The sequence below is a fragment of the Cynocephalus volans genome, chromosome 4, assembly GCF_027409185.1.
Source record: "Cynocephalus volans isolate mCynVol1 chromosome 4, mCynVol1.pri, whole genome shotgun sequence".
Classification (NCBI taxonomy): Eukaryota; Metazoa; Chordata; class Mammalia; order Dermoptera; family Cynocephalidae; genus Cynocephalus; species Cynocephalus volans.
Window position 1 is genome coordinate 13374547 of NC_084463.1, and position 22241 is coordinate 13396787.

At 36.0% G+C, this 22241-nt stretch overlaps 1 protein-coding gene across 7 annotated transcripts in view; it reads right to left on the reverse strand.

Annotated features, from left to right (window-relative positions):
• SIK3 (SIK family kinase 3) overlaps positions 1-22241 on the reverse strand; it is a 240122-nt gene that overhangs the window by 54429 nt on the left and 163452 nt on the right. For all 7 annotated transcript variants that reach the window (XR_010023349.1, XM_063092811.1, XM_063092808.1 and 4 more), the window contains exon 4: positions 20006-20167. Coding sequence is in view for 6 of the 7 variants with exons in the window: in XM_063092811.1 (XP_062948881.1) it covers positions 20006-20167 (162 nt within the window). In the remaining variant the exon portion in view is untranslated. The remainder of the gene's footprint in view (positions 1-20005; positions 20168-22241) is intronic.

Sequence of the window (22241 nt, forward strand, 5' to 3'; positions counted from 1 at the left end):
CCATTTCCTTCACTCATTTATTTAACATGTATTTATGGAACCCTTCCAATGGGTGCGCAATGTGTTAGTTCCTATGAATGAACCAAAGACATAAAAGATGATCCTTGGGAAAGACTCAAAAAGGAAGTAGAACTAAGTTGAATGGCCAGGATCTGGAGAAGCAGAGGGGGAAGGTGGGAAGGGTATTCTGAGTGGTGGTTGCGGAAGGGCATAAGCAAGGGCAGAACACTTTGAATTAGCTTCAAGGGAAAGTAAAGAGACTGCCCTAGTACAAGGGTACTTCAAAAAGTTTGCGAACAAACAGAATTAAAAGGTAATACGAACCTTTCCACAAACTTTTGAAGTACCCTAGTATAGGGTTTGTAGGGGTATGTGGCAAGAAAGAGAGTACGTATTTACATCATGCCATACAAAATGTAGACAGCTTTTAATGACAGAATGAAGAACAGTAGACTTCATCCTGTGGGCCATTGCTTTTCTTTCTTTTCTTCCCCAAATTTAAAATTTTTACTAAACTTTAGATACAAAGAATTTGATTATGAATTAATTATAACTTTGGTTCATGACACACTCTCACCATTGCTCTACTCAGGGACTTCTTTTATTTGTTTATTTTCTCACAGGTTTACTGAGATAAGGAATAAGAAACGTATTTCCCATTCCATAAAATTTACCCATTTATAGTGTACTCTTCAGTGGTTTTTAGTATATTCACAGAGTTGTACAACCATTACCACCATCAATTTTGTAACATCTTCATCACCCCAAAAAGAAACTCCATGCTAATTGGAAATCCCCATTTCCCCCAACTTGCAACCAGAGCCCCAGGCCTGGGCACTCATTAATCTACTTTATGTCTCTATGGATTTGTCTATTCTGAAAATTTCACATAATTGGAATCATATATGATCTTTTGTGCCCAGTTTCTTTCACTTAGCACAATATTTTCAAGTTCATCTACATTGTAGCATGTATCAGTACTCCATTCCTTTTTACTGCTGAATAATATTGCATGGTGTGGATATATCACATTTTATTTATCCATTAATCAGCTGATAGACATTTAGGTTGTTTCCACTTTTCAGTTTTTATAAATGATGCTCTTATGAACATTCACTTAAGTTTTTGTGTGAACGTATGCTTTCGTTTCTCTTGGATATATACCGGGGAGTGGAATTGCTGAGTCATACGGTAACTCTATGTTTAACTTTTTGAGGAACTGCCCAAACTGTTATCCAAAGTGGCTGCACTGTTTTACATTCCCACCAGCAATGTACAAGGCTTTCAATTTCTCCACATCTTTGCCAACACTTGGTCTTTTTTATTACTGTTATTACAGCCATCATAGTGCCTGTGAACCAGTATTTTACTTTTTTTTTCTGAATTTACATTTCCCTGATTGCTAGTGATGCTGAGCATCTTTCCATGTGCTTATCAGCCCATCTGTACATCTGCTTTGGAGACATGTCTTTAGAAATCTTTTGCCAATTTTTAAATTGTGTTGCCTTTTTATTACTGAGTTGTAAATGCTCTTTATATATTCTGGACACAAGTCTCTTATTATATATATGATTTGCAAATATTTTTTCCCATTCTGTGGATTGCCATTTCACTTTCTTGATAGTGTCCCTAGATACACAGAAGCATTTAATTTTGATGAAGTCCAATTTATCTATATTTTCTTCTGTCACTCATGCTTTTGGTGTCGATGTAAAGACACAAATCATAATTCCTTCTGAAGATGTTTGAGAGTCACTCTTACCGGCAATAAGGAGTTATTGGAACTTTTGAGCAGGCAGGTGATGTGGCAAAATTAAGCTGAAAGCAAGATTACCTTAAGTGTTAGGTGACTGTAGAAGGCCTGTGATAAGGTGGGAGTAGTGAGAATGAAAAAGATAATTCAAGAAATCTCTGAAAAGACAGTACTTGATAACAAACAGAATACATTGGATGAAAAGGAGGAAAAGTAGAGAATATGGCCTTGAAGTGTCTGTGTAGACGAAAGACTTAAGGAAGGTAGAAGTTGGTTTAGGAAGTGAAAAAAATTACTTTTTCATATGTCTTGAGTTTGAGAAGGTGATAAGAAATTCAAGTGGAGATTTCTGAGGAAATGAGTTATGGTAATAATGGATAAAATATTTTTGAAAGAGTAAGTAGAGAAAAGGGATGGATGGGAAGTAAGGTTTAGGAAACACCTGTAGGTACCTCCTACTCCACATATGCAAGAATGGAAAGAAGATGCAGCAAAAAGAGATAAAGGGAGAAAAATCAGAAAAATATCATTATAACAAGGAAGCTAAGACAGAAGAAAAGCATTTCAGAGAAGAAAAAGGTTTCTTACAGCACCCATATAATGTCATATCTGGGGGGGGAATAATGATGACATAATTACTCTGGATTAGAAATGGTATAATTTCCCCCTCAGAATTTTTGTTTGTTTGTTTTAAAGACAGACTAAGTCATAGGAATGGACTATCAATGTAATCCAGATTCATTCTGCATCATCAAGAATATCACACTGTGAATAAAATAAGGCATTCCTTACCAAGTTTGATGACAACGAATAGATAATCATCCCAAATTATTAGTAAATTCATTCAGAGCACTTAGAAATGAGCACCTTGGCCATGGAGTTAAGTGGCAAGAGCCCTGGAGGGAGGCAGGTACCCTGGGAAGAGCTAGAACTGAATTGTCCTTGACTCATCCCTCTCAGTGCAGCAGTTTTCCCATTTGTGCAGCACTTTGAATTATATGGAATAAATTAAATATATTTTTTCAAAGTATATCTTTGTCAAGTGTTGTACAATAGTACCTTGTATTTATTATCTCATTGAGATGAACATTACTTTTGTTTTATGTCTGTGAAAATGAGGTTCAGAAGTTAAGCAACATGTTCAAGTTTAAAGGTTTTAAAAAAAAAAATTAATAAGAACTACATCCAGCCTATAATGCCAGTCTTTGTGCACTCAAAGTCCACCCCCATACTGTGCTTTCATCATCAGGTGTATGTATATATTTAAGTAAATGTACATCTCATAATTATTTTTACTACAGCTTCCAAATTCCTTAGTAATTACAGTCTATTGTTTTTCATTTTACCAGTATTATTGACTGTCAACCCTTTGTTCTGCTTATGTAACTTCCAAAGGTATTTAGTGCTTGAACAATACTGTGTGTTTACAAGTTTCTTTAAAAGACAGTACATAGAAAAGAACTGTAGGCATTGTATATCACTGGGAAAAGAATGAATTTTTTTCAATAAACACATAGGGACAAATGATTATCCATATGGAAAAAAATCAAATAGGATACCTACCTCACACTAAATCCCAAGATGAATTCTAGGTGGATCATAGCCTAACATGAAAGGTAAAACTATTAAGTTTTATGGAGGACTGGTTACAGGATACCCATGGATACCAAAAATCCATGGATGCTCAAGTCCTCTATATAAAGTGCCATAAGTGTTTGTATATAACCTATACACATTCTCCTGTGCACTTTAAATCATCTCTAGATGACTTGTCTAATACAATGTAAATACTATGTAAATAATTGTGATAGTATATTGTTTTATTTGTATTATTGTTTATTGTTGCTTTTTATTTTCTTTCCACAAGTATTTTCAATCTGTGGTTGGTTCAACTGAGGATGTGGAACCCATGGACTCGGGGGGCCAAGTGTAATCACAAAAAGAAAAGTGGTAAATTTGGTTACATAGAAGTTATACTAACTTCACTGGAAGACATTTTAAAGAGAATGTAATGAGAAGCCACAAGTGAGAGAAGATATTTGTAACATATAAAATAAGGACTCTTATCTGGACTACTAAAAAAGAAACCAAAACTCAACTATAAATCAGTAAGACAGACAACCAGTAGAGAAATGGGCTAAGAGACACGCAAAGAAGCTCAACATCATTAGAGAAAAACAGAAATTTAAAACCACAAAGAGATAACCATGACCCACTTGCCAGATTGACAAAAGTTAAAAAGCGTAAAATACCAAGAACTGCAGAGGACATGGAGCAATTGGAACTCTCACACATGCTGGGCACCAGTTTGGCATTACCAAGTAAAAACTGAAAACAGACATACTATACAGCCCAGCAATTTGCTCCAAGGTTTATACTCTTAAATATTTAAGAACGCACATTAATGTTTAAGAGTATACTACGATAAATGTTTAGGAATGTTCACTACAACTGTTACTAAGAGCCTCAAACTAAAAGCAACCCAAATGTCCATCAATAAGTACAATGGAGAAATAACTTGTGGTATATTCATATCATGGAATATCATATAAAAGTAAAAATGGATAAAACACAGCTATACAAACAACATGGATAAATATCACAAACATTATTGCATGAAGTAAGACACAAAATAACATATTCAATATGATTCCACTCACATATACTTCAAAAATAAGCAAAACTACATTAAGGGCCCACTGCATATTATATTCAATATAAATGGCATCCCTTAGAGCAAAACTCCTGAGTGACGCATGATTGTTGGGAAAACAGAACAATTTGGTCAAGCTCCCCTCGCCTCGGAGCTGGTTCGGGGTGGTTCGGTAACATTGTTTGGGTGGGTAGAGTAGGTGTGCCTGCAAGGCAGCACCACTTCAGCTGGTGTTTTACTGTTTCAGGTGCCCGCCCTGCACAGCCATGTTTTTTCCAGACCTGCAGCTTCCAAGGATGGTGTGGCCACTTACCTAGCTCATAGAGCTGCATAAAGGGGTCTGGTGACCCAGCCTGGCATGTGAAGGGTTTGTGACCCAGTCTGTGAATGGGCTTGAGAGGTCTGGGAGCTCCAGACCCAGCCCTGGCTCAACCATTGGCCCAGTCGGTGCAGGATTACCGGCAGGTAAAAGAGCCACAACAACTAGCATGGTCGCCTAGCTTTACAATTGGTGTCACAAACAAGATTATTGGCTCCACAATTGGCACTATGAGCAGGATTCGAGACGTTAGCCTCGCGGTAGCCTTTGTCGTAGCCAGACAATGACACCGATGGTAAAACTATTTTTTAAGAAAACAAACAAACAAAAATTATAAAGTAAAGCACATGAGTGATTAACACAAAAGTCAAGACACTGGTTACCTCTTTGGAGAGAGATGAGGTTGTGATGGGGGGTGAAGTCTGGGCTGATGAAATGTTTTTTGTTTGATCTAAGTGATAATTACATAGGTGTTTGCTTTAGTGACTGATTCATTAAAGTGTATATATATGCTTAAGGAATATTTTCTGTGTACATACATAATATTCCATACATAAATTTCTTTTTTCTCCCCCACTTGTACATATTGCCATTTAAAGCCATTTCACTAGGATCTAAGCTCCACAATCATTGGGGCTCTTGAGGGCAGGAATTAGGCTGTTTTTCTCACCAGTGATATCCAAGGGCCTAGAACAGTGTCTGGCAGAAGGTACTCAATAAATATAAATGATTCAATAATCAACTAAGAACACAGAAGGAGGGAGAAGAGGAAGAAAAGAGAAGTACTGTATGAAAAAGGAAATAAATGTAAGAGAACTCAGAATGTAGGAACTGGGAACTACTCGCTAAAACAGGGATCTCACTGAAGTTTTTATTGAAAATGGCCAATAATCCTATATGAAGAAAAACTATGCAAACTAGGAAGATTTTATATACAATGATGAAGTTCACAGTTCTAGTTAAATACAATTTAAAAGAAGTAAATACTTTGATCATATGTATAATGACTGTCATGCTAAAATGACAATTAGGTCACATGATTAAAAATACTTGTATTACTCTTATACTAATAAAATAACTATTATCAATAACACATATTAGTAGTAAGAGACAAAGATAGTAAATGTTACATATAAATCATTTAAAAATTCATTTTTATCTATGTCACTGGCTGTTTTACCACTAAGAAGAACTGTTAAGAAAGAACACTTAAAATGCTTGATAAACTATCAAATCAAAAACCTTGAATAGCCAGAAGAAAGATGAGAGGAAAACAAAAAACCTGGATAGAATTAAAAACAAAATGAAACAGGATAACTGAAAGTTCACACAATTTTGGCAAAGCTTTCAGATAATCTTAACTCTCCCCCTTTTTTTCAGAACACTTTTATTATTATTATTATTATTATTATTATTATTATTATTATTATTATTATTATACTCAAATTCTTCAAATCCCATAGGTAACAAGCCAGTGAACAGACAGAACCTAATCATTTCTCTAAAACCATAGGCACTCTGTATTTGGTAACTACCTTTTTTTTAGCATTCTAGAGCTAATATCATCCTAAAGAATGCTGGAGTGTTATAATGCCCCAGCTCAAGTCAGCCTGGGGAAAAGAAATAGAGAATGTCTGGAATCTTTCTAATTGGTTGGATTTTAGGGGACACAAATAAAATATACTACATTATCATAAGCTGAAGTTTAGTTCACATGGCTCGAGATGAAGAGCACTAGTAGGCCAAACACTAGTGAAATATAAAGGAAAAAACAGAAGAATGACAATTTTAATATAAGTAAAAAACAAGAAACAAAAAATACTACAAAAGCTTAAGGTATAAAAAACAAGAAACAAAAAATACTACAAAAGCTTAGGGCGAAGAAAAGATTCAGTGTAACTTTAAAAGGTTAAGTAAATACACATTGTAGCTTTGTAGTGCACTAATAAATGACAAAGAAGCGGGGGGGGGGGGGGGGGGGATGCTAACACCAAAGTCCTATGAAGAATTACTGTGCTCTTTGAACAATATGGGGTAAGTTAGGGTACATCTACTTGACATGCAACCATTAAAGATGATTATTATATGGGGCAGGATGGGGAAAATATCTGATATAACACAAATAATAAAAGCAACCTATAAAACTGTATATACACTGATTATAATTATTGAAAACATGCACAGGAAAAAAGACAAAAGGAAATGCATTAAAATTATAATGATAGTTTTAGGTGCGATTACAGTTTGAATATTTTAAAATCTTTTGTTGTTTAGATTTCTCATAGTATGCTTACATTACTCTTTAATTGAAATTTCTTATTTTAAATATGAAGACTTTAAACATCATCTTGAACAATAAGAAGTAAAACACGGAGCAGTTAGTTTCACATAATCTCAGGTATTGATGCCGATAAAAATACTTTATATCCCTTACTGTTTATTTATTGGCAATGAGAAAGATTTGTGACCTACAGAGTCAACATTAAAATAACGAATATCCTAAAGAGTTACATGGAGAAAAGAGACAAACAGAAGAAACTGGTTAAGATGGATACTCACACCCACACAACAGAAGCCATATGGGTGGAGTTGTTCTCTTCATGTGGCCTCTGGTCATTTATTTCTCCACTCATAAGTGGCTCTTATAATTTGTTAAGTTTCTTTTCCAACTCCCAACACCCTGGTTGGTTAGCATTTGTCTGCAGGCTGAAATGGCAACTTAAACCCCTTTGTCTTAATCCAGAGCAGCAGACTTTAATTTGAACCATATGTCTGTCTTCTGGGATGGTTTAAATACCAGAGCTTACTATCAATTTTGAGACTTGAAATTCTCTGTTCTAGGCAAGATCAGGAGCCTGGGGCTATATAAGGCAGTGATATTGCATCCCTAAAAATAAGTGTATCAACTGGATATGTGTATGCAGTAAGGAAAGAGGGAAGAACGGGTGGCACTAATTTAAAAATCAGAACAATTGCAACAGGAAATTTTATTTGGTCCACCACTTTGGATAAATACCCCTGACTACATTTTTAGCTGACCAAAGAACAATCCAAAGCAGATGTAGACAGATGAGGCACAACCTTCAGCCAGTTCTAATGTTCACAGTGTCCATGAATGCAATACAGCTCAGCTGCAATTGACAGCCGATCCCCTCCCCCAGCCCCAATCCCACCAAGGGTAGTGTGTGCTTCACTTCCTTGCTATATAAGTAAACAGTTTGGAAGTGGGGAGCAGAGGGGAAAAGTGAAGTGGAAAAATACTTATTTATCCTAAATGAACAATCTCATCAAAAAACACTGTGACAATATCCTTCATGTTTTCAAAGATCTGAAAGCTTCTGAGTACTCACAACTCTAATACTGCGATTGCAATTAGAGACAAAGGTGAAGGACAGAAATAATTTTGGCTCTTGATTAATTTCTCGATGGATTTAAAGGGGAAGGAGGGAACAAGCTGTTAGGTATTCTTGCTAGAAATGACTCCAGGAACCAAAGATCAATACTGGTGTAAAAACGCTATATAAATAGGATTTAGACTTTTGTATAGACTGTTAAAATGGAACGTGACATGGATTAAAAAAAAAACTAATTGTTTTTCCTATATATTACAGGTCTAGAAATCATGTGACCCAAAATCTTTATTTGGAATTGAAGAAAATAAGAGTCAACTGTGTGGATCTCAGAATTATGGTAGTGATGCAGGATGAAGTACAGAAATCTTAGGGGTCACAACATTAGCTCACTCTTAAAAATGGGTCTTAGGGGCCGTCCCATGGCTCACTCGGGAGAGTATGGCACTGGCAGCGTCAAGGTCACTATATAGGGCCTCGGATCCTATATAGGGACGGCCGGTGCGCTCACTGGCTGAGTGTGGTGCAGACCACACCGTGCTAAGGGTTGCGATCCCCTTACTGGTCCAAAAAAAAAAAAAACAGGTCTTGGGAAGCCCTTAGTATGTAGCAATCACTCCAACCCCTGGCTGAGCTTCCTGACTAGGTAATGCCAAAAACTACTGACTCACAGCCTGAGCATATATACTCAAGAAAAAATTCCTTCATGGGAAAAAAAAAAAATCAAGTAATCAACTTACAGGGTGGGAGGGATGGGATTTGGGCCAGCATTTTACTGGAGTTTTCAGTGCATGACTTGTATTCTTTTCCCAAAACATAGCAAGATAGGATCATCAAACTCAGCTATTTTTAAATGAGGTAATAAACCAATATCCTCCCTCCACTCTACTATAGATAGCACTATCCCAACTCTTTTTATAAAAACCCAAAAAGCAAAAAACCCTCCCCAAAATAGGATCTTTTCATAAAATTAGTATTGAGTAGATGTGTAAAGGAAAGAATTGTCATGAGACTTTCTATAAGACATGAAAACAATATTCACTGGAATTCTTGAAAACATTACTGAGTACTATTATAGTCATGATTCTAAATCATATCTATTAGAACAATAAAGGTCCCATCATTCAGGGCCGACCCTGTGGCTCACTCCAGAGAGTGCCGCACTGGGAGCGTGGAGGCCGTGGGTTCGGATCCTATATAGGAATGGCCGGTGCGCTCACTGACTGAGCGTGGTGCAGACCACACCGTGCAGAGGGTTGCGATCCCCTTACCGATTTAAAAAAAAAAAGGTCCCATCATTCAATCAGGTAAGTTTCTAATGCTGACAGGTGAGTACACTTTACAAAATTCTAGTGTGCCTTTTATAGAACATGATGAATCGAAGTCCCCTTAAATTCTCAACAGAAACTTAAGAAACCAATATAGTACACAGGTAAAATAACCTATTTTCCAAATTAAACATTAAGGCACATGATCTGATAAGCAGAAGACTATTTTTAAAGAAAAGAAGGTATGATTGTCATGTAAGAAGCTCTAAAGTGTTACCTAGAAATTAACAGCACATAATAAAATACTTTCATAGGTCAAAGTTAAGAGAATTAACATAATTCAAATGAGAACAGACATCTGAAAAGTAATCCACCTAAAAGGCGATGTGTAAATATGATAATAGAAGTAGGGTATTCCCCAATTTTTTGATGCGCTCTCAGTACAAGGTAAACAAGACAGACATGGGGGGCTGGCCAGTCAGCTCAGTTGGTTAAAGAACAGAGCTGATAACACCCACGTCCAGGGTTTGATCCCTGTATTGCCAGCTGCCAAAAAATAAAAATAAAAAAGAAGAAGAAGAAATAGAAAGACAGGCATGGTCCCTGCCCTCGGGGAGCAGATTAGTCCAGCAGGGGAGATACACATGAAACAATCACATTTATAACTATATAATTACAGTCATCACATGAGTTTCTTTTTTAAAAAGTTCAGGGGTATATAATAGAGAAAAGGAACTTTACTGAAGATTATATCAAGAGTTCAGACAATCTCTCAATCTGATCAAGAAAACCAAGGTTATACTTGGATTAGAATTTAAAGACTGTAGCCTTTTAATTGTATGATTACCCAAAATTTTCCAACTTTTTTGACTCACAGACTCTTTTCAAAGGAATATATTATCTTAAAAACCTCCCAAAAAAGAAATTGTAAAAGTAACATAGTCATTTTTGCAAGATTTATGATAAAGAACTGACTTTAAGTAAAATGTTTTATTTTACATTATTTAAAAATTGATTTTAAAGTTCACTATAAATTTTAAGACAAATTCATATTTTCCCATTTTATGAGTGACTGCAGCTGGCCAGTATGGGGATCTGAATCCGTGACTTTGGGTGTTTTAAAGCTTCCTTCTAATTAACTGAGCTAACCAGCCAGCCCCCTATGTTTTGTTTTTAAAATGATAAAATGGATTAGCAAATTTTAGACCACCATTTACAAGTACTTCTTCGCAAATAATACAGTATAAATGTGAGACAGTCTTTATTCCCAATAAACCAAATCAGATATAACATATAGAGATATAGAGATAGACATAGACACGGATATATATATGTATATAAGATGTATGTATGTAGCATGTATATATTATGTGTATGTATGTATACATACAATTTTTAAATTTTTATTTCTGTGGCCCCAGAAACACATCTTGATGTGCTATGTAAGAACTGGGATCAAATGAAGACAGATTCACAAATTTGGTGAGGTTTTTCTAGAGGTATTATAGACTTATCATTTTCTGTCTTCATTAATCTGAATTTCAACATTAGTGTTCTTTATGCTTTATACAGTCCAATGGCCCATAATAGATGTAAATTTAACAAAAATATAATGAAAAATTGCATCTTGTTCAAAACTATTATGGTAACCAACTACCTCAACTGAGTATAATAAATGGAATTACTGAGTCACAGGCATGCTCACTAGCTCCCCACTAGCAGGTAGACTCACTTGATTTATACTCAGAGGCTCTCAAACTATTGCATTTAAGGAGGGTAGGAAGACCTAAATAATCACTTCATTTACTAACTTCTAAAAAATAGAAAAGGCAAGAGAAGTTATTATCACTTTTTATGACCTGAATCTCCCAGAACACTGAGAACCTCTGGATTCAGAAATCACTGGCTAGGAAAAGATCCTGTATACTACCTGAGGTGTTAAATTAAGGGTGGTCTGTGTGTGGCCTAAGTAAAGAAGAGCAAAAGATCATACATGCCAGGACACCCATGCCTACCACTAGCAAACTGAGTTTTTCGCAGTATGACACTAAGAAAACAGATATAAATATTATAATCACTCTCTTATGATTTTAGGGGAAGTGATAAAAGTGTATTTCAGGACTCAAAAATGAGAACCAGATTCTGGATTAATGCCACTTTTACTAATATTCTGCCACCCAGTGAAGGCCTGCCTAAGAAATCAGTCTCACTCTTTTTGACATCCCTTACATTTTAAGTTTCTATCCCATTTTATACAATACAATAAAGACTTCTTCGGAGTCAGAGTGAAGGAGCACTCTGTGTAATTTGTTAGTCCCTCCTCAACACCAACTTGCAGTTGAGGAACTTATCCTATAAGAAAGATAGAGTTGGAAAAACATGGTCTTGGGTAGACATAAAAGTTCTTATAGTTTCTATACCCACTAATAAAATTAAAATAACACTCTAAGTGGATAAAACATCAACGTTCTTTTAAAACAACAGGTAGGTATGCATCTAATTTCCTTCAACCATCCCTTGTTTGTTAGAGATTTTTCAAAATTGCCATTCTCCAAGCTTCAATAAGATATTCATAAGTTTATTTTTCTTTCTTCTGGATGTTATGTGGAGTAAGAGCAACCTTAGCTTTTAGTTATCACTTGTCCACATTTTACTTATTTATATTTTTAATTTATTTTTAATTGACAACTAATAATTGTATATATTCATGGGATACAATATGATGTTATGATACATGCAAAGGAATCCCCCCCTTATCGTCAGTTCTGCTTTCTGCAGTTTCAGTTACTGATGTCAACCAAGGTCTGAAAATAGATGAGTACAGTACAATAGATATTTTGAAAGAGAGACCACATTCATATAACTTTTATTACAGTCTATAGTTATAATTGTTCCATTTTATTACTAGTTATTGCTATTAATCTCTCACTGTGCCTAATTTATAAATTAAACTTCATCATAGGTATGTATAATAGGAAAAAACATAGTATATATAGGGTTTGGTACTATCCATGATTTCAGGCATCCACCGGGGGTACTGGAACGTATCCCCTAAGGATAAGTGCTAACTACTGTGTACACAGTGGAAAGATTAAATCAGGCCAATTAACATATCCATCCCCGTACATACTTATCAATCCACAGTTTATTAAACACTGTGCCCAACATGGTCCCAGAGACAAAGAACAATTTGAGATTTTGAGGTGCTTTGGTGAGTCAAAAGCCCATGCCATCCAACCATCTTACACTCAGCTCAGCTCCCTTCTCCCCAAAGATAGGGGAGGCAAGCCCTCAGGTTCAAATTTCCTTTCTCAGTTTCTTCTCTTTTACCCAAGGCCTCAAAGCAAGAGCTTCAATTTCTTTTTTGCCCTCTGCTTCCCTCTCCTTTTCTCTTCTCAACCTCTGATTCCTCTTTTTCTAATTATCCCCAAAATAAATGACTTGCAGTTAATAGACACTGGCATGGAAATCGTTGAGGGTGAAGAAAAGTAACAGAGACGTCAATAAGCAAAAACAAGAAGTTTGTGTAAAAGGAAACTATGGTTGGAAAAGAAATTCTTCATTCTCAGCTTCTCAAACTGGCATATGTCTGCATATCCTCAGGCATAATGCTTCAATGTGCCAAGAGTTACATGAAACTACAGGCTAAATAGAATGCATCTTCCTGGAACATCAATGTTTTATGTTACACTAAGTTGATAATCTTAATATTAAAACAAACAAAGATGATATTGAGAACACAAAATGTGCATGAATTTTAAAGTTAAAGCACGTGATTAAAAATATGCTTAAAGTGGGCCATTTTAGACTATATAATCAATCCCCCACTCACTCCACCCCGTATGAGTTCATTCCCCTCTGCTGTTAGGGAAGCTGCAGTGAAAAACAGGGAAGCAATGCTTCTGTACCGGTACCATAGCCATGGTGAGTGAGGCCTTATAAACAGAAAATTGTTCTTAATCCTAGCAGGATACAATCACTTCTCAAAATCAATAAGGCCACACTTATAACCTAAAACTATGATTGACAAAAATCTGCTCATTTGAATTTTAACTTTAGAATTTTTTCATATAAAATAAACTGTGTACCTCTAATACCTTTTGAATAAAGGTACATTAATTTTTCATTTGTAAAGCTCTAGTCTTAGAAATAGATTTAGAAGAGATCATTTCTCAAATTTTATTTTCCCAACAGTCAACATACATTAAAGTTATTTAGCACCTTCTAGTTGAAGGTTGTATGTCATTTCAGGGTGAGAAGACAGGCTGAAGCATCAAAATTCCTAGGTTCTATTATGACCTGAATTCAGGAAAGTCACATGGCCTCTGTGGGTCTCAATTTATTGACCTGTCAACCAAGGAGATGCACTGAATGATAGCCTAAATAAAGAGTGTTAGGATCGTGAAATAAAATTTGTGTTGATATGATGAATATCACATCACTACTTCCTGTGACCAATCAGGGATCTTCTCAATCATCACACTGTGGAATGGTTCTCAGAAATACAAGGTTTCCAATCTCTTTTTTTCCTATACGGCAGTATCTTAGTATATTCATACTGCAGGTAAAAGGTCAATGGACTTATGAAATGTTTTAATTTCTCACTCTTAAAAAAATGAAATAGTCTGTCACTGCATTAAGGTCAAAAATTTCCGCAGTACCTTAAATCCATGCACTCTGAAAATTCTTTCCAAAATATTGGCTTTTCTATAGTTGTCCTTCAGATCTTTGCTGTCTGATTGCCAACTAAAACAATAACACAGGAATGGAAACTATCTCATGGAGACCATTCTGGGAGTCGACATTTAAAGAGAAAAGTTTCCAACTTCCTTAAGTTAAAAAAAAAAAAAGTTTCCACAATTTTCAAAACATTCTCATAACGTCTGAGTATTTGAAAGATCTTTTCTTCAGTGAGTAAATCAGCTACATTTCATTTTTTTCATAGGCAATCTTTTTTTAAATATAGAAATTTCTCTACTTAACCTTTGGGGACAAGGATTAAAGTTGCTTTCAAATAGCAGTGTATTACCATTAAAAAGATAAGACAATACCATTTTCCTTTGGTAGCTTAACATAATCCATCAATAAGAAAATCTGTTGCTTTATTTCTAAACATGTTTGACTAGAAGTTCCCTCTTCGTGGCCCAGATATCTGATTGTCTATCCAGTCCTAGAAAGTCTTCCTTGCTTTCTCTCTTGTATTTGTTGCCCTTTTCTTCCTTTCCATGTCTACTACCACCTCCCTCATGCAGGATTTTATCATTTCACAGCCATTAACTGGCCTTCCTATTGCCTTCTTGTCTCCTTCCCCCCACTCCCACCTTTTTCTCCTTATCCATCCTGGATTTTATTTATTAAGCCTTGTATTCAAATAATTTCACAGTCTACTATAAATATATCTCTCTCCTGACTTTTCAGGTATGACTCCCCTTCCCAAACCTTGCCTCCAACCAAGCAGCTTTACCGTTATTGCAAATATGCCATGTGTCTTCTCCTGCAGTTCATGCTTCTCCAACTTGCCTTCCCATTAGACCCAAAATAAAATCCCACATCCTCGGCATGTGCAACTGGCACTTGCCATCTCTCTCACCCCAACCCCTTCCACACCCCTCTTACTTATTATCTCTAGCCATGCTGGCCTTTCTCCAACCCCTCGAATACGTGAAATTCTTCTCCAGCCTTTGCATTGTGCTTCCTTCTGCTTGGAAAGCTCTGACCATCCTGGGTAAGAGCAGTCTCTCTCCCACAAGCCATTCTATCATGTTACTAGATTTCATCTTTTTCACAGCCATTACGAGAGCTAATTTGTTTGTGTTTACTGTCTATGTCCCCCCCCCATCAGAATGTGAGTTCTAAGGACCTATTTTATCTGCTCCTGTATCCCCAGTGCCTAGATCAGTGCTTGCCCAAAGCAGGTGCATTATTAGCATTTGCTGACTAACTGATCCTCTGGAATTCTCTCCTCTACACCTACTGATCCTGTCATTCTTTAAGAGTCACTTCAAATGTTATGTCCTCAATAGGGTAATTATGTCCTCATCAGCACTGCCTAAAGTTCAGATTAACAAAGTTATTACATACTTACTATAGAACAGGTATGTGCTAAAAAGTGGGGGTGAAGCAATAAACAGGATATGGTTATAGTCCCTGTAAAATTTACAATCTAATGGAATTTTACAAACTGAAGTGGTTTCTTCATCCTCTGAACTCCTATGGTAATCAGACTGTACAATTAATGTAATTATGAATCATGTCACATCTCCAGTGCCTTATAACATCTATTGTATCAAAGTATAATTTAATAGCTGTTGAACACATACGTGAAAATGCTTAGGGAAGTACTATGTAAGCAAAGCATAACTTTGGTATTATTTAACTTTTCAAAGGTCTACACATTTGTGGCCCAAATAGACTATAAATTCTTGAGGGCTGGAGTCACATTTCACACTTCTTTCTTCTCTTCCATGCCACCTGAGCAAAGAGTCTTTTTTAAACAACAGATAAGATTCCAGATAACCACCATACATTCTTAATTCTAGACTTGGTAACTTTGCCTTTCAGAAATAAAATTTTTATTCTGAAAATGTCCGATGCTTATTCTATATTACTAATGATAGGAACATCTTTTTAAAAATCCTAAAGAATTCACACACACACACACACACACACACAAAAACCGGGGGGGGGGGGGGAGATATAACAACCACAATTATTTGAAGTTGATACGACAAGCAAACAGAAAGGACATTGTTGGGGGGGGGAGAAGGGAGGGAGGTTTTGGTGATGGGGAGCAATAATCAGCCACAATGTATATCGACAAAATAAAGTTAAAAAAAAAAAAAGAAAAGAAAAAAAGAGAGAGAAAAAAAAAAATCCTAAAGAAGACAGGTTTGCTACTGCCATTAAGAAGAAGAATTTTTAAATCCCCAAACCAGAAAGAAAACAAAGTTATTCACCTGGGCTTCGTTCTTTCTAGAAATAGAAATAGAACAAAAATTCATAAACAGGAACTTAAGCACAAAAAATCATAACTATGGAATGATGGTTGGATCTTATAACACCTATAACTAAAGTTTACCCCTCTCATGTCCAGGGAACACATATTCTAAGAGGGCTATGAGCATTTGTAATAGCTAGATTTTTATAGTATCAAGTATGAAATGCACATTAATTCATATAAAAAGTAAAAATAAGTTAATGTAAACATGAACATCCCAGAACAATTTACTCATCTTCTACACTGAACAGGATGCACATTTTTAAAATCTAAATCACTTAGGTAAACATTGGCATAAGGAAAACATTTATTTCTTACATTTTTTAATCTGACTTTTTATTAGTTCCAAGTTGATTTGCTACTGTAACATATATGACCATTTTACAGATGAGCTGTGTAACAATATCTTAAATAGAACAGAAAAATTATTTTCTCTCTCCTATGTTTCTTTCATATATCATATTATCTTCTTACTGAGATTTATAATACGTTAGCAAAAAAGGCCATTGAAAAGATCAAGAATCTGAAAGTCACTTTTAGATTTTAGCATTAAAGTTGATTTCATTACTTATCTGACCTCATCCTGTCAAAACCATCCAACCTCCCTCTCCAAAATTAGTCATGTTCTAATTGGCTTCAACTAGAAACATTTCTCCCACTGGTCCATTAAGTTCAAAGAAGACAGCAGGTGAGAATGAGAATTTTATCTAATTTATGTATAAGAAAGGAAGTTCAGGCAATGAGTGGAAACTGTGTAATGATGGCATGTAAGAGGAAAGAATACATGAACAAAGATAATGTTAGATATTGTAACAGGCCATAAAACTAGAGGCGCTCATTTATTCTTTGTTTTGTTCTGAAAACAAATTTTTAAAATGCAGACTTGGATTAATGAACTTAAAAATCTTGCCAAAGTATATGTGTTAACACAGGCAGAGGCCAAGGCTGGCTGCCAGCACCCCCAGGAGTCTATAACTACACAGCTGCAGATAGACACTCTTATTGCGAATACTTGGATATGTTTTAACTACTAACGAAGAAAGGCATTTAAAAATTACCTTACCCAGATATTTCAGTAAGAGTTTCCAATTTTAATGATCCTTTGCTTTTATTTTTGGTTTCTCAATGTAAAAACTAAAGGACATAGAAATTTTCCTTAACCAAATCAAAATGGTCCTAAATTCAAAATCAAGAACTGCAGTGGGCTATCCCAAAACTCACTGAAGTTTGAATTGTGTCCCCCAAGTTTATGTATTAGAATCTTAGCACCCACTGTGCCTGTTAAGAGGGTGGGAAATCCTATTATGGTAATTGAAAGGTGGAGCCTTAAGTAGGTGATTGGATTGTAGGACCATGCCATAGTGAATGGATTAAAAATGGTGGTCAGGGGCATGGTTCTGAGGGCTTTAAAAGAAGAGGACAGTCTGTCTTTCTTGCTCTCTCTCTGCTCTCTCTGCTTCCATTATCTTGCAATGTGAGATCCCTGGGTCATTGTCACCACCACCAGATGGACTCTGGACTTTCCAGCCTTAGAAACTCTAAGCAATAAATTTCATTTTTCTTTATAATTGCCCAGTTCCGTGTATTTTGTTATAAGCAACACAAAACAGACTAATACAAGAACCAAGGAAGCATTAAAAAATTTTTAACCTTGGGTCAATGGAGGTAGAATAAAACTATGGAATGCAAAAGGGCCTTCTTTTAACTCACTATGCTATCAATAATCAAAAGATCCCTACAATGCCATTTGTGGTAGACTGAATAATGGTCTCCCAAATATATTTATGTCCTATCCACCCATACTTTGTGAATGTGTTACCTTACATGGTATAAAAAGGACTTTTGCAAATGCAATTAAGAATCTTGAAATGGGAAGGTTATCTTGGATTATCCAGGAGCATCTAATGTAATCAGAAGGGTCCTTATAAGAGGGAAACAGGAGGATCAGAGTTAGCAGTAGGAGATGTGACAATGAGAGCAAGAGACTGGAATAATATGAGGAAGGGACCAGACCCAAGGAATGCAGATGGCTTCTGAAAGGTAAAAAAGGCAAGGCAACTGATATTCCCTTCAGAGCCTTCAGAAGGAACCAGCCTTGTCAACACCTTCATTTTAGCCTTATAAGACTCATTTTGGATTTCTGACCTCCAGTACTGTAAGCTAATAAATCTGTGTTGTTCAAGACACTAAGTTTATGGTAATTTGTTACAGCAATAATAAGAAATTAATACAACATTTTATTACATGTTTAAGAATTGTGAAGCTTAGTAGGTATTATCACTATTAATTTAATTGAAGCTACAACAAATAATTGCATAAGAGGGTTTGAAAATTCCAGGTCTTCCCACACCACACCCCTCTGTGGGAACTGCCAGAATCTAGACAGCTCTAGAGAAAATAAAACAGACATAAGAGCAAGGAAAAACATGATTTTACATAAGATAAAGCAAGCCTTTAATTCCTGTCTACTATGTAGTAAGCTAGTACAGGACACAAAGAGCTTACAAACTATATGAAAGTTCTAAACAAGAGTGCAGCCATCAGTCTAACTGAGATAAATAAAAAGCTAGGTGACACTCCAAGGATGTAAAAGCTTATCTACACAAAAGAAACTGTCAGAAGAATCCCCAGACTGCAAGGGTGCACTTAGGACTTTGACCTATAACACGATACGAGTTTGAACTTAACTCCCACCCTAATAAGGAGGGAAATCTTTAGGGGCCGACCCCGTGGCTCACTTGGGAGAGTGCGGCGCCGGGAGCGCCGAGGCCGCGGGTTCAGATCCTATATAGGGATGGCCGGTGTGCTCACTGGCTGAGAGCGGTGCGGGAGACACCAAGCCAAGGGTTATGATCCCCTTACCGGTCACAAAAAAAAAAGGGGGGGGGGGTCTTTAGAACTGCTTTTTACCTTGGCTTTTCAAGGCAATTATATTCTAGCTATACTCAGTTTTCTATATGAGATGCCCTCCCTTTTATCTGGGAGATGGGAGACACACAATGTGATACTGGAAACTCTCAGATAACAAAATGGCTTGTTTTCATACTTTCTATATAAACTGCAGTCACTTTCTTCTATCAACAGGTGGTGAGTTTGTATTCATTAGGCAAAACGCTAATAATTTACTAAAACTGAAGCCTGAGCAGATTTGAGGCAGTGAAAAGTGATTTTTATGCAGTCAAATGAGCAGACTAGTGAAATTTGAGGAGAAAAAAAGCTGGACCGCCTGTAAGCCACTCTTAAGATCTATTTTTACTAAACTATCATAGAACTACAGCCTAAGAGTAAGTATGCTCTCTGTCAGCAGTGACAGAAGTCACTCTTCTCAAGTTAGGCAGAGAAGGTATACAATTGTAGCAGTTTTCCTTTCCATTTTATTCTATATCTTATTCCTTATTATTTAGAAGGAATTTTTCAGCCAAAGTAATAGCATTTTAAATATCATCCTTTCCCTTCTTTCTCCCTAGCCTAGTTCCAGCTAATACTACATAAAAATAAATGTATTTGGAAAGTTTATCAATTTTCAAGCTATTAAAAAATCCTAAATTTTCCTTACTTTCACAGTACTCCTTTCTGAATAGATGGATATAGACAATCCCCTGCTTTAAGAACCCTAAAGGAAAAACTCCTTTGTCCCTATTTCACATCTTCAGCACACTTCTCACCTGCTATTTTGATGTTCAGATTGGCATCCAGAAGCAAATTTTCAGCTTTTAAATCACGATGAACAATGTTCCGACAGTGACAAAAATAGACGGCTGTGACGATCTGTTTGAACTTCCGACGGGCCTCCTTTTCTGCCATTCTACCATGGGCCACCAGGTGGTCTGTGTTGAAGAAGAACACAGTTAATTCTCATTCTGGACATTGGTATATTTCAAAAGATAGACTTAAGGGATGCAAAGGGATCCTATCAAGTGAAAGAGTTAAAGAAGTAAAACAACCAAAAGAACAACACACTTACAGTCCTAGTTTGTATCTATAAAAATGCATTAGAAATAAATATCCAAACTCTGTTAAGTACAGGTTGAGCACTCCGAATCTGCAAATCCAAAATCCAAAATGCTCCAATGAACATTATCTTTGAGATCATATTGGCACTCAAAATATATTGGATTTTGGAGCATTTCAGATTTTGGATTTGGGATGCTCAACTGGGTGTAATGCAAATACAGTTATGTGTCACAACAACAGGGATACATTCTGAGAAACGTGTCATTAGGTGATTCTGTCATTGTGTGAACATCATAGAGTGTACTTAACAAACCCAGATAGTATAGCCTACTATATACCTAGGCTATGTGGTATAGCCTATTGCTCCTATGTGAATAATGCCTTGCACTATGGCATTATGACAGCTATCGTGTCAGTAGGCAATAGACATTTTTAGCTCCATTATAATCTAATGGGACCACCATTGTATATTTGGTCTGCCGTTAACCAAAATGCCATTATCTGGCACGTGACTATACTTCAAAATCCAAAATCCAAAACATTTCTGGTCCTAAGTATTTTGGGTAAGAGAAATGCTTATCTTATATAAATCCTGTAATGCATAAGTATACATAAGAATACAGTTGCACTACCAGAAGAAAAAAAGAGTTCTAAGAGTTTTAATGGTATTTTTCAAGGACCATAACACTTAACATCTTCCTTTTCATAGCCCCATTGCAAAACATTACATATACATAAGCAAATACCTACATGAAGATAAGTATCAGAAATATTTCCTGTGTTAAAGGGTGATCAAAAAGCAGAGTCCCAGTAATCAATCTCTTTAGGAAAGAGTAGACAGAAATTAGTCATTGCTAAGGGGGAAAAACTGTTTTATACAGGATTCTGTTTAGGCTAATATCTCTTCTGCTTTCTCAAAGTTCTATAATTTGACTTAAAAATGCACTTATTTGGTCGCTATGATCTGGAATGCATAGCAATATGCCTACATATTTATATCTGCATTTATTGGGCTAATCAAAAACTATGTTATTAATTTTTACAGACAACATCAATAGAAAACCAAGTGAAGTTTCTACCAATTTAAATGAAATCATTTCATTGCAGTGTTGTAAACTAAGGTACTTGTATAGCAAAAGAATCAAAAGAATCTACATGTGATAAACTCTGTAATACTGTAAATTAGCTATCCTCTACTTGACTGGCTAGCCAGTTAGCTCAGCTAATTACAGCATGGTGCTGGTAACACCAAGGTCCAGGGTTGGATCCCCGTACTGGTGAACCATCAAAAAATAAAAAAGTGACTGGCCCACAATCCTTCCAGTAAGTTCTTCAAGTACTTTCCAATAATGGCAGTAGGTTTATATTGAACCAATGACGTACATATTGTTGACCAAGTTCTTCACCAAACTAACAACACATATAGGTCTTGACAGCTAATGAGATTACAAATGTTAGCCATGATCGAGTCTATTGTGTTTGAAATTTCTAATATCTCATCAGCACTGTCCTTTAATCAACTAATCTAGTTGGGAAAAAGACATATTTGCCATCATAAACATCCTGAGACAGTAAGAGAGTGAAAAATTAGACTATAGATAAATGTATTGTTTTTGTTTACCAATAGTAGTTTTGGTAATACCACTCAATTGTTTTGGTGACATCTCACTCACCCATGGGACAGTCAGATATATCTTTTCTTCATCACAAAAAGGAAGTTCAGGGTAAAGTACATTTACTAGTAATGACTGCCAAGACTTAGAGCTTGGAGCAAGAAATGAGGGAGAAGGCAGAAGAAAAGGAGCTAGATGACAATCCATCCACACAGCAAATTTTGACGTAATTCAAACTACATTCTGGCCAAAAAGAACATAAAATTCTGGAGCGTAAATACTATAGTAACTTTAAGAACATGTCTTATAAGTAGATAAATTAAATTATTAAGAA